This window comes from Ceratotherium simum, chromosome 17 (genome assembly GCF_057802395.1).
Source record: "Ceratotherium simum simum isolate JZ-2026a chromosome 17, ASM5780239v1, whole genome shotgun sequence".
Classification (NCBI taxonomy): Eukaryota; Metazoa; Chordata; class Mammalia; order Perissodactyla; family Rhinocerotidae; genus Ceratotherium; species Ceratotherium simum.
In genome coordinates this window covers 15,087,956-15,099,379 of record NC_141916.1, presented here as the reverse complement: position 1 = coordinate 15,099,379, position 11,424 = coordinate 15,087,956, and the positions used below count along the sequence as shown (strand labels likewise).

General features: G+C 56.3%; 1 protein-coding gene across 1 annotated transcript; it reads right to left on the bottom strand.

Annotated features, from left to right (window-relative positions):
- Positions 1 to 631: 631 nt before the first annotated feature.
- PPP1R1A (protein phosphatase 1 regulatory inhibitor subunit 1A) lies at positions 632 to 8,618 on the bottom strand. Its single transcript, XM_004429165.3, has 7 exons — positions 8,454 to 8,618; positions 4,732 to 4,792; positions 3,669 to 3,706; positions 3,284 to 3,347; positions 2,530 to 2,685; positions 1,309 to 1,415; positions 632 to 764 (listed from the first exon to the last, which is right to left on the bottom strand). The coding sequence occupies exons 1-7, from the start codon at positions 8,535 to 8,537 to the stop codon at positions 759 to 761; spliced, it is 516 nt and encodes a 171-aa protein (XP_004429222.1). The 5' UTR covers positions 8,538 to 8,618; the 3' UTR covers positions 632 to 758.
- Positions 8,619 to 11,424: the final 2,806 nt, after the last annotated feature.

The window sequence follows — 11,424 nt, the reverse complement described above, 5'->3', positions numbered from 1 at the left end:
TCTGTCTTTTACCCTGGGCCACTGGTGTCTAGGACAACGGGAGATGACCTTTCCAGTTCGCAGCAAGGGCCTCTTCCTTAATAGCCACCGTGTTCTCAATCTGTCTTTGCTAACATGTCGGAATGGGGGTGGTGGTCTCCTGACAGCTGGAGGAGGGGACAGTCCTGAAGCTTGGGAATCACTGAGGCTGGGAGGGCAGGCAAGGAGCATCCACACAACACCACACCCGCTCTTTCATGGGCCAAGTGCCAGGGTGCAGTTCCCCATTTTGTCCAGCAGATGGCACGCACAGCACAGTCAACAGCTGGATGGGCCTTAGAGCTCGGTCTTGCAGCTGCAGGGCAGCCCTGCCAGGTGGTTGTATCTTTTCCTGCATAAGAAACGCGAACCCGGGGCCATCCTTCCTTCTTGTACCCTGGAAGTTAGTCCTCCCACCTATCCGACCCCTATTTCTCTTCCTGCAGCAATTAAGAGCAGGCTTGGGGAAGAACCCCCTTCTCAAGTTTCCTGCCCAGCTTCCCGAGTTCTTTCCAGAGGCAGCTGGGCAGAAGGGGAGGCGGCTGTAGAGACGGCAGGATGAGAGGGGAGGGAGAGACGATTCTCCAAGTCGGGAAAGAAGGAAAATGCCAAGGACCTAACATCAAATTTATCACTTTTTAAAAACAAGAGATTTTCCCCAAAAGTGAAGAAATAAGAAACAAATCCAGTGTCCATGCATTCCCAACTGCAGTCTTGATTCCAGGGTACCTCCTTCACTCTCAGACCTGTTGAGGGGAGGGGAGGCGCAGAAAGACAGGGTGAGTGGGAGGCCGGGGGTCCTCGTGTCCCCTCCCCTGCTGGTCTGCCCAACCATCCGTTAGTCGAGCATCTAACTTCTGATGCCTGACCCAGTCCCGTCCCCTTGTCCAGTCTGTGCGGGAAGACTGTAAATGAAAGCTCCCTGGGTCATTCCATCAATGACTCCACTCCGGGCAGGACTGCTGCACGCCCAGCCTAGACAGGTGAGGATCTCCCTCTGGGTTCCAAATGCCTTTTATCAGAAGATCTATGGTCTACTTCCATCACCCATTCCCAGAGCCAGAAGTCCTAACACAGTCTAACCTCAATCCCTCCTGCTGCAGCTTAATCCCATTTCTCTCCCTTTGTCTGTCAGAGGAGATGCAAGTCCTCTAGTCTCCATAGAGAACAGCCCTTCAGTGACGGGAGCTGGTCTTTTGTCCCCCTTTTCCCTGACTGCAGATCTCAGACCTGGCTCTCTCCACACAGCCTGCTCTCCCGGAGAGCGGGCAGCCCAGCCCTGGGTCTTACCGAGTTGGCTCCCTGGGAATCCAGTGGTGGTATATGGGTTGAGGGTTTCTCTGTGCTGGGTTTCTCAATGCCCCTCTCCTGAGTTTTCGGGGTGGATTCTGCAGGCTCTAAGGAGGGAAATGGATGGTGGGAGGGAGAGGTGTATTCATGAGGGCTGGAGAGAGGGAGCTGCTTCTCTTACCCCATCCTATACTCCAATGACCCCTGAGAGGAGCCTAAGACCAAGATGGGGGCAGTCGGGCAGGACCCACCGAGTTTCCTCTGATCACAGTTACTAGTAGAGGTTCACTAATTTTTTTTTATCTGCAACCAGAAATCTAAAAAAAAAACCCCTAAAAAAGGTTAAAAAATTTGGGTACAATCTCAATGCGTGGCTAAACCTGACCTGAACTGATATGAGGCAATTTATAGTCTATTTATCCCCCTTGGTGGGAGCATTCATTTCACTGCAGAAATATATATATATATTTTTTTTTTGTGAGGAAGATCAGCCCTGAGCAAACATCCATTGCCAATCCTCCTCTTTTTGCTGAGGAAGACTGGCCCTGAGCTAATATCTGTGCTGATCTTCCTCCACGTTATGTGGGATGCCGCCACAGCATGGCCTGACAAGTGGTGTGTCGGTGCGCGCCTGGGATCTGAACCCAGGCCGCCAGCAGCGGAGCGCACGCACTTAACCGCTAAGCCACGGGGCCGGCTTCTCACTGCAGAAATATTAATGTGTTTGATTACAGGGCGCTCTGCTGAGAGTATTACGAAATGTATAGCATATATACTGTGTCACCGTCATACAATTGGGAGAATTCTGAATTCTGGAATGCATCTGGGATAAGGGACTGTGGACGTGTATTAACAGCACCACCAGTGGCTTCCATTTGTTGCATGCTTTGTATGTTTCAGCTGCTGGGCTAAGAACCAGTCTCATTGAATTTTCATAAACAACCCAGTGAAATAGGCACCATCATTATCATTTTATAGACGGAGGTTAAGTAAGTTGCTCAAGCCTCTGGCTGTAAAGGGGCAGAGCCAGCATTCCAGCCCGATGGTGCTGTTCCCATTATGGTGGGAGGGGCTGGTGTCATTCAGTAAGGAAAGGTGAAGAGATGCAAATACATGCAAATAGATCCCAATCCTCCAGACACTTTCTGGCTACTACTGGACCCTAGCACGTGGGTGAGGCTTGTCTCCTCCCAGGCTGGTCCCTCGCCAGCCTGAACGTACTTGGTGCTTTCCCAGAGGTGCCCGGCCTTGACTCCGCTTCTGCATCTGTGATCCCAGGTGGGCAGGACTCCTGGGTCCCTGTGCTCTCAGCAGCTCCCTCAGGCTCCTCTCCCTGCTCCTGTTGCCCCAGGTGATGTTCAACCATCATCTGGAGCTCTGGGGGCACAGAGAAAGGGGGAGGACATTGGACACGACTACCCAGTCTCAAGTTCAACAGCCCCCAGAAGACTCACCACACATTGCTGTGTGGTTGGATTTTCCTGCCCCTGGAGATCTGAGCAAGGAGGGACATTCACTAGGCAATGGGAGGGACTAAAGCTAGACAATAAAACGTACTTCCTTCAAAGGTAAAGGAGGGCTGAGGAAGAGCCTTTAGGAACAAAAGATCCTCCTAACTTGCTGGGATAAGTGGTCTTCACTGGGGACAGGAGAAAAGACTCAAGTTAGAGTCAAGAAATATCTGTGTACCTTCTAGGTGCCGTGAACTCATTTCTCTGTGAGTTCACGTATTTTATTTAATGTAACTGCCAGAGTGAGGCAGCAGTCACGGCTCAGTACGGTAAGCAGGTTCTCCAAGGCCACCCCGCTGGTCGGTGGCAGAGCCGGAATTCAGCCCCGGTTTTTCTAGCAACAACTCCACTTTAATAGAGGCAGATTTAATCATTTCCCAAGAATTCCTTCCAAAAGAGTCATAGGTCTACTGCTCTGCCTCAGGCAGAGAGGGGAAGGAAGGGATGTGACCGGTCTTCCGAACCTTTCATTGTGGGCGTGGTCCTTGTCACTTTCTTCCGTTGCCGCGGAGACATGGCCACAGTGGACTGTGAAGGACACAGAGCACAGGTGGGTGCCAGCCCTTCTGGCTGGCCTCATCTGCCTTGCCATGCTCTTGGATTGGAGATGGGGGGTGGGTGTGGGCTGCAGAAAGTGGGGGAAGAAAATTCTGCTTCCCCAGCACCCCCCCAGTGGTGAGCAAGGGGACTATGTGTGGGGGATGTGAGGGGGTGTGTGTCCACCCATGCACATTGTCGGGGTGCAGGGAAGAGGGAGTCGAAAGGTCCTACAGATGGGGGCTCTGAGGAATAACCCCCTAATGAGTCTGCGGGTTTTCTCGGCTGGGCTGAGCGGAGAGGCCAGCTCACCTTGAGAAGCGGGTTGGGGATCCGGTCTTCATCTATCTCTGAGGGGAACAGGGAAAGGAGAAAGCGATGAGGATGGGAAATCCAGGGGGTCCCAGCAGAGCTGACTTCCCACGGGGAGGAGCCTCTGCAATCAGCTCCTTCCCGCTCTGTCCCTCACATCTGCCCCTAGGAAGTTGGCCCTGGTGGCCGCCCTAGGCCTCCTCGCTCCAGCTCCCTCCTGCTCTGCTGGCTGGGCCTCTCCCTGCCTTTAGTCCTCTCCTTGACTCTGTGGTCCGTCTGCATCTACATCCTTGCCTCAGACCTGGAGGCTCCCAAAGGCAGGATCTGTGCTCCTTTTGCTCTTTTCCTCCCTCTGAAATATACATATCTCTTTTTCCTGCCAACCATTCCCTCCATTCCAGGTCCAGAACCAACCCTACATGGGAGGGAACACCGGCTAAAGAATCGCAAAACGATCCCGTGCAGGGTCGGGAAGGTACCATCATTTTTAGTAGCTGGAGGACAGCTGGAGACTCAGGCATCCTGCATTCCAGTCTAGCTTAGTAGCATGACCACCTCTCTTCCACTCTCCTGTCAAGCTCCCTGACATTCTCTGAGACCTTGTTCTCTCCCCAGACCCTGATGGGACACTGGTGACCAGAATGCCAGCTGCTCCCTGAGCTGTTTCCAACCTTCCCCTTCCCCTCTGGGGGCATGAAGATAGCTGATGGAGGCGGTCCCTCCCCCTCACAGCCGTCACTGCCTCTGTAGGTGGGGGCAGCAGCATCTCAGTTGCTGGAGAAACCTGGGAGGCTGTTGCCGCAGCAACCAGCACTCGGTTGACCACCCTAATTCCTGAGGGGCTTAGGAACCAGTGGTCTCCCTCCCCTCCCCAGCACTGCTCCATCTTTCCAAAGCAAAGGAAATCCTCCTACTAATCCAGCCATCACTTTCCTGCCCCTGGGATGGAGGACGCTCTGACTCCTCAGATCTGCCCTTCTTCCATCCAGCACCCCCCTTCTCTCACTGGGACCCAGCTTCTTCAGCAGCCCTACTCCCTTCGGCAACCCATCCCTGGGGGTACCTGGGGATGACTGGTCACTGGTCAGCACGAGGGTGGCAGGGGTGGGGCGGCGCCTCCGAATCTGAAGGAAGAGGAAAAGTACACGTGGAAGTGTCAAAGCCCTACCCAGCACCACTCAGCAACATAACCCAGGCCACCCACTTAACACACCTTAAGAAATGCCACGTTACATGGAACCTGCTGTCCCACGGTGAACATTCTTGTGCCCATCCCTCTCCTCTGGGACCCAAAAGACCACCCCTACTCCCTGCCCCACCACCCCCCTGGTCTGTCTCAGCATCTCCCCCAGCCCTGGCCCCAGCTCTCCATCTCCGCAGCTAAATCTGCTCTAATGCATCGATCTCTGGCCTGCTGTCCTTCCGTCCATCCTCGATCAATGGTCAGAAATAACCTGAGAGGACATAGGCTCTTCTCTCCACCGCCCAGCCCACCCCTCAAACACACATTAACCTTTTGTGGGCCAGCCCCTGCAGAGAGCACCCCTCTGTCTCCACGCAGCCCAGGAGGACAACACAGAGAAGGTGGCTCTGAATGTGCGTCCCCCTGGCCCGTGCCCCTCACTCCCTCATGTCCTCCCTGTCCTTGGACACACTGACTTTCTGATTTGTCAGGAAATAAGGTCTGGGAAATCCTTGTCGTGGTAAATATGATATGAGGAGGAGCCCTAAAGCTTAGCTGCAAAATCTTATCCTGGGCTCTCTGAGTTCCCTTTTAAGAAATTAACACACAAGAGCTGATTGACGGCTGGGCTTCTGAGCCCCTTTTTCTGCTGCTGTTTTTTGTCGTGCTGCCAATAAAGTTGATTATTGTTGAAGTCAGTCCAAGGACTCTTGGGACATGTAGTTTTTTCCCCTTTCTCTGGAGTGTTTAGAGGCTTGGGAGTGAGGGGAACCGTGGGGTTGGAGTCCCTGCAGCTCCCTCCAGGGCACAGGAGAGGAGGGAAGGCTCTTGGGGCTGGGAAAGGAGCTAAAATTTCCAGGGTCGAGAGGAGTAGGGTGGGGACCTGAACGATCAAATTGCTGTCTTGGTGTGTCCATTATTTAGTATCATTACCATTGTGGGTTGGGATGGTAAGACGCCTGCCCTTCTCTATGCCCAGAAAGGGACAGTGTTAATCTGAGAGGGGGACTCTCCCCAAAGAAGAAATGGGATGCATAGAATGGGGGTGCGTTGGGGGTAGGGCTCTGTTTTCTGAGGAGAATCCAGTGGCATCTGTTTTTGGTGACATTTCAAGGTCCTGGCAGTACCAGTCCTGTGTGTGTGTGTGTGTGTGTGTGTGTGTGTGCGTGTGCGCGCACATTCATGCATGCACTGCACAAACATTAGCTGTGGGTCCGTCTCTGGTGATTCCTGGTACGAACGTGCTGGGTGCCAGCAGGCGGGCTTGTGTGCTTCATGTACATGGGGAGGGGGCCGTCCTTTTCCTAGGAGACGACTCCTCTCTGTTTCTTTCCTGCCCTGGGGGAGGGGGCTGGCTGTAGAAGAGCGGAGGAGACAGGGAGAGGGTGGGGTAGGCATTCCTGGGAGTTGGGAACCTGAGAAGGAGACTCAAGTATGACAGAAAGGGCCTTTGAGAGAGCAGCGGGGCTCTGTGATCTTGGACAGGTCCCTTCCTTATCCAATTTCCTTGCCTTGGACAAGATTTCTAAGCACTCAGAGTCCCTGAGAATTGTGATGTCCTACAGCGGGAGAGAGGAAAGTCAGACTTCCTGAAGCACCTCCCAGGCACCTAACTACTAGGAAACGAGTAGATGGTTTCTTCTTTTTCTTGTATCTAGTTCGTAAGGACACTGGTGACTTCGCCTCTGATGTATTCCCAAATCAGTCATGCCAAGGACCTGGCAGTTGTGGGCTCCCCGCCATCCTCGGCCACTCCGTGCTCCATAACTCAGAGCTTCAACCCCTTCTGCCCTCCTGTGTCAGTCTGGGTTACAAGCTCCTGCCAAGCCTCGAGGTTTTTGCCTATACACTTGGGTAACATAGCAAGAGGGACTGAGGTTAGACTGCAGGTAGAATTTCAGGCCTAGTAGACACATATTTCTAAAGACTAGAGAAAAACAGGCCCAAGTCCCAGCCTTTTCCCTCTGGCTCTTTAGCACAGCCTCATCTTCCTCTCCTGTCCCCTAGACCCCTGAACCAGCTGGCCTAGCCCCTCCTCTTCCCAACCCACACCTATTCCTGCCTCCTCTGACACCAAACAGATGCAGTGTCAGGCGGTGAGACCTGTTTGTGCCAGTGGAAGTTCTGCTTGGAACCTCATCCCTCACCCCCACAGCCCACACTCTTGGGCCCTTTTTCCTGGATCTGAGGTTCTGTTAGCCAGTTCCCTGCCTCCAGGCATAACAGCCTTTTTCCTGACCCCAAGGGAACGCTCTCCATGCTAGTGGCTCTCCACTGTCCTCATCCTCAGGAGGTTTGAGGTCTCACCCAGTCCCTCCTACTGTCACACCTTAGATGCTGCTCCCTCCAGGCCTGGGAGAGGATGGAGACCCAGGTACCTCACCCCTGTCCACACTCTGGGGAGCTGAAGTTACAGGGAGAGGGTGTGCCTCCCCTTTCCCTTCACATCCAGACCTCCTTCTGCCAAACAGCTGGAGTAACAGAAAGAACATTCTCTCCAGCCCATCCCAAGAGGTCACAGAGTTGTTTCAGGTGGGGGGGCCCAGCCAGAGCCCTGGCAGCTGGTTGGGGGAAATAGAGAACTGACCTTGTGGGACATGGATATTCTTTAGGAACAGGGATGTCTAGGCAAATGGACAAAGAATACAAAAAGAAATGGAGCAATGAGCACAAGAGCAAATATTTGCAAATGGGCGGTAGTAACGACCACGGGTGGTCACCCTCTCCACACATGCTCACTCTCCCTGAGACACACACTCGCTCACACACTCATACACTGCCACCTCTGCCAGGCTGCTGCGAGCTAAAAATAGGCCAGGCCAGGAGGCTGGGCCAGGGCCCTGGACTCCCACCCCTTGAGCCAAGGCCAGCACAATGCTTCTCCCCTGCGTGTGGCTCAGCGTGGACCCCAACCCTAGAGAGCGCCTGCGTCTGGCTTCCGCGCGCCATTCTCTCCATGCCACCCCTACTCCCCGCTCCAAAGGGCAGGAGTTGGGAATAAGGATCCACGTGTCCAGACTTGCAGAAGAAGGGAGTCTCGGCCTGCAGACCCGACCAGCCCCTCCCCAGAGCCCCAGCCCTCTCCGGTTTCCTCAGCCCCTTCTGGTTCTCACTCTCTGGACTCCCGCAGGGTCGCCCCCAGTTAGGAGAGGACTGGGAGGGCTATTTCTCTTCTTTCAACTCCGACAGCATCAGGCTCCCTCCATGACCCACCCTCTCCCCTAGCCCCTCCCGCACCGCTGCCCCGACCCTTCAGCGCCCCCACCCAGCCCGGAAACTCTGGCGGGGTTGCCTGGGCGGGGATGCAAGACTGGCGAAGCGGGAGGGGTCGTGTCCTCAGGCAGGCCCCCTCCCCCAGGGCTGGGGAGCCAGAGAGCGACTCTCGCGGGGACAGGCTTCGCGTGGAGGCGCTCGTCCTTCAGTCCGTCTCGAGGAAGCCGACTGGGAGACGGGGCTCCGACGGTGGGGGAGGGGGTAGAAGACCCCCCGACTGGGTGCGGTCGCCCTCGCCGGGGTGCACTGCTCCGGGAGGACCCAGCCGGGACCCCGGATCCCACTGTCCAGCGGTGCCTCGTCCCCCGCCGCCCCGCCCTGCTCCGCACCTGCTCCGCCGCCTCGGGGTCAAGGTGCGGCTCCAGCAGCGGGACCGTGAACTGGATCTTCCGGGGGCTGCTATCCTGCTCCATGGCTGGGGGGAAGCGGCGGGACGCGGGGCTGGGCCGGGCGCGCTCCTCCTCGCTCCGCTCCGGCCCCGGCCCCAGCCCGGCGCGCTCGGCTCCCGGCTCCCGGCTCCGCGCTCCCAGCTCGCGGCCCCGGGGCCTCGGCGCCGCCGATTGGCTCGGCCCCCGCCCCGCCCGGCGCCCTCCCCCTCCCCCTCCCCCTCCCCCTCCCCCTCCCGAGCCTTAACCCCGTCGTGGCCGCCCCACCGGCTGCGGGGTCACCGCCCCGCGGCGGGCGGGCGACGAGGGTGTGTCGATCCGGTCGTAGTGACAGCCCGGGAGTGTCCAGGAATCCTCCGAGTTCTGGGCGGGGAGCGGGGCTGGCGAGCGGCCACAAGAACTTGTCTAAGCGGGGGCGGGTTGGCGAGTCGGAGAGAAGGCAGCAAACGCAAGGAAGATTTGTCTCCTAGAGAAAAGAAAAAAAGGGATTTAGGCATACAGCAGGAGGGACTAAGATTAGACGTGGAGAGGGACTTTCCCTTGAGGGGGAAACACTAGAGCGGAGGTGAAAACTTGAAGAGGTTGCTGGGGTCTGGGCTCCGGTCCTGAACCCACTCTGTGGCAGGGAGGGGGAACTGAAGACCTTAGAGGGTCTCCAGAGGCCACAGCCTCTCTCTTGAAGTGCTGATGGCAGTGGGTGGAGGGCTCAGGGAGAGAGGACCATGTGGGACTCAGCAGACGGAGTAATGGAGGTGGAGAGCCACTAATGCTTGTGAAATAGGTTTCTCTTTCTGCTTGCTAAATTGTGAGGCTCGGAAAGCAGGTGAAAGGCTGCAAAGGGAGAATGCTGGAGAGCGAAACTCCTTTGGTGCTGTGGCTTGTTTACAGATGAGGTTGGTTTCCAATTCCACTATTGGCAGAATAATGAAACTGATCTGCTGTAACTGAAGGGATGGAGGTTAGACTATGTGAAGGACTTACTAATTTGGTGTAGGACCAAGGTGTCAGTCATTACTAGGGAGTGAGGGAGATAGGATAGTCATAGAAGCTGGTGTGCACCATGCGGGGGTGGTGGTGGTGGTGGTGTGAATAGAGGAAGGGGAGGTGCTAGGGCACTGGGGAGGGCAGGACTGGGAGTAGGGAGGAGAAGGGACAGGGAGTTCTGGAGGAGGGGCTGGGCAGGGGCCAGGGCCAGAGATCTGTTTCTTTAGCCTTAAGCAACTGGCAAGTTCCATACAGGTTAATGCCTGGTTCTCTGGGGACTCTATGATTGTCCTCTCCTCTAAGGAGTCAGCCTCAACCCTCATTTGCCTCCTCTCCTGGGCAGCCCTTCCCTGGCCTGGATTTCACATGGCCCCTTCCCCTCTTACCTCCCAAAATAACCTCCCCTGCCCTCCACCCAGCCATATCTCTTTACACATGCCAGGCCTGGCTCAGTTTTCTCAGGGCAAGGCTGTGGTGATAGGGACCCAGTGGGCCAGCCAGACCTCTATTTGCACGTTAACTGGCTCCTGTTTTGCTGTCACTTGGACCCTAGAAATGACCCCCTACACCCAGCCTGCACCTGCAGGGTCCCTTTGCTCTCTTTGATGTAGCAGGGCCAACCTGGAAAATAGCTGGTTGGGTTTCCCAGCCCCTCCCCTGAAACGGCCCCCCCTCAAGTGACAGTGGAGGGAGAGATGTGAAGGCACTGAAGCCGAGAGGATGAGGATGGGGTGCGGGACGCAGGGCCCATTAGGGCCCAGGCCTTGCCCAGGCTTCGTCTCCCTCACCCACCCCCTAACCAAAGAGCAGGGTCCCAAGGGTCCTGTGCATAGGTGACCCGTCCACCCCTGCCCCATTCCACCAGCACCCTGGAACATGAAGCCGGGAATCCCACCCCCCGTCTCGGGGGCTCAGACTCCTCTCACAGAGCCTCGGTTTCCTCATTTGTAAAGTGGGCAGGAGCGTCTCTGCCTGGCAGTGTTGAGCATCGCATGAGGTAAGGACCCGGCGCAGAGAAGTGCTCCCTTGATTGATCACTGCTTGTATTACCGTCTTGTTATCTCCTGGCAGCACAGCAGAGTGAGGCGAGACACCTCTCCAGGCTCTCAGAAGACCCCACCGCCCCCCACCCGAGTCATTCAGTTCGCTAGGCCTCTTTCCTGGTCCCTCTTTCCCTCACACTTCCGTCTGGTCCTGGAAATTCCTCCCGAAGCCTCACACCCATCCTTCATGTCACCTTCTCAAGCTCCAGATTCTCAACCCTGTTGCCTCCAAAGCTCCAGGTCAGGAGAGGGGCCCAGAGAGCTCGGGCTTTGGAGAGACAGCTGGTGGGGCGCTGCGTGGGAAGAGGGGTCCTGGAGCAGCTGGTGCTGGGGTGGAGGCAGAGGAGGAGAGAGCTGGGAGAGGGAGGAGAACCAGCTCCTGGTACCGGCTTCGGGAGGAGGAGGCCGGGGCAGGTGGGCGAAGCGTTGGTGGGTAGCGGGAGGTGCAGGGGGACTGGCTGCAGCCTTTGGTGCTGGGGTCCCCGCGTGAGCTGGAGAGGGTCTGTCTGTGAAGGTGTGTGTGTGTCATTTTGACCTTTTTTATGCCCAGAGCTGGGTGAGTGACTGTGAGTGTCTGTTGGGCTCGTGGGTGGAAGAAGGCAGGGGTTGCTCACACACAGGGCTGGGGAGTGCAAGGGCCTGACACCTGCTCTTGGGACCCTTTCTCCAATGGGTAAGAGTTGGAGCCGGCCCTGTCCCGGCCCCTTCCCCTGGCCTGCATGTGTCTATGTAAAGTGTGCTTGTGTGCAAGTGTTCACGTCCCTGCTGCAGTCACAGCCTGGCCAGAGGAGCAGAAGCTGTTCCACGTGGTGCAATTCTGGGGCTATGAAATATTTAAGGTTACAGGGATGTGACTTGGTGATGCAGTCGCTTACCAGCTCCTGCCA

Excerpts from the sequence above, each read along its gene's own strand:
- PPP1R1A (XM_004429165.3), bottom strand. The coding sequence starts at position 8,537 with ATGGAGCAGGATAGCAGCCCCCGGAAGATCCAGTTCACGGTCCCGCTG. Across the intron at positions 3,707-4,731 it reads CAGTGACCAGTCATCCCCAG|AGATAGATGAAGACCGGATC; the intron begins GTACCCCCAGGG and ends TGTTCCCCTCAG. Across the intron at positions 2,686-3,283 it reads GACCACGCCCACAATGAAAG|AGCTCCAGATGATGGTTGAA; the intron begins GTTCGGAAGACC and ends CTGTGCCCCCAG.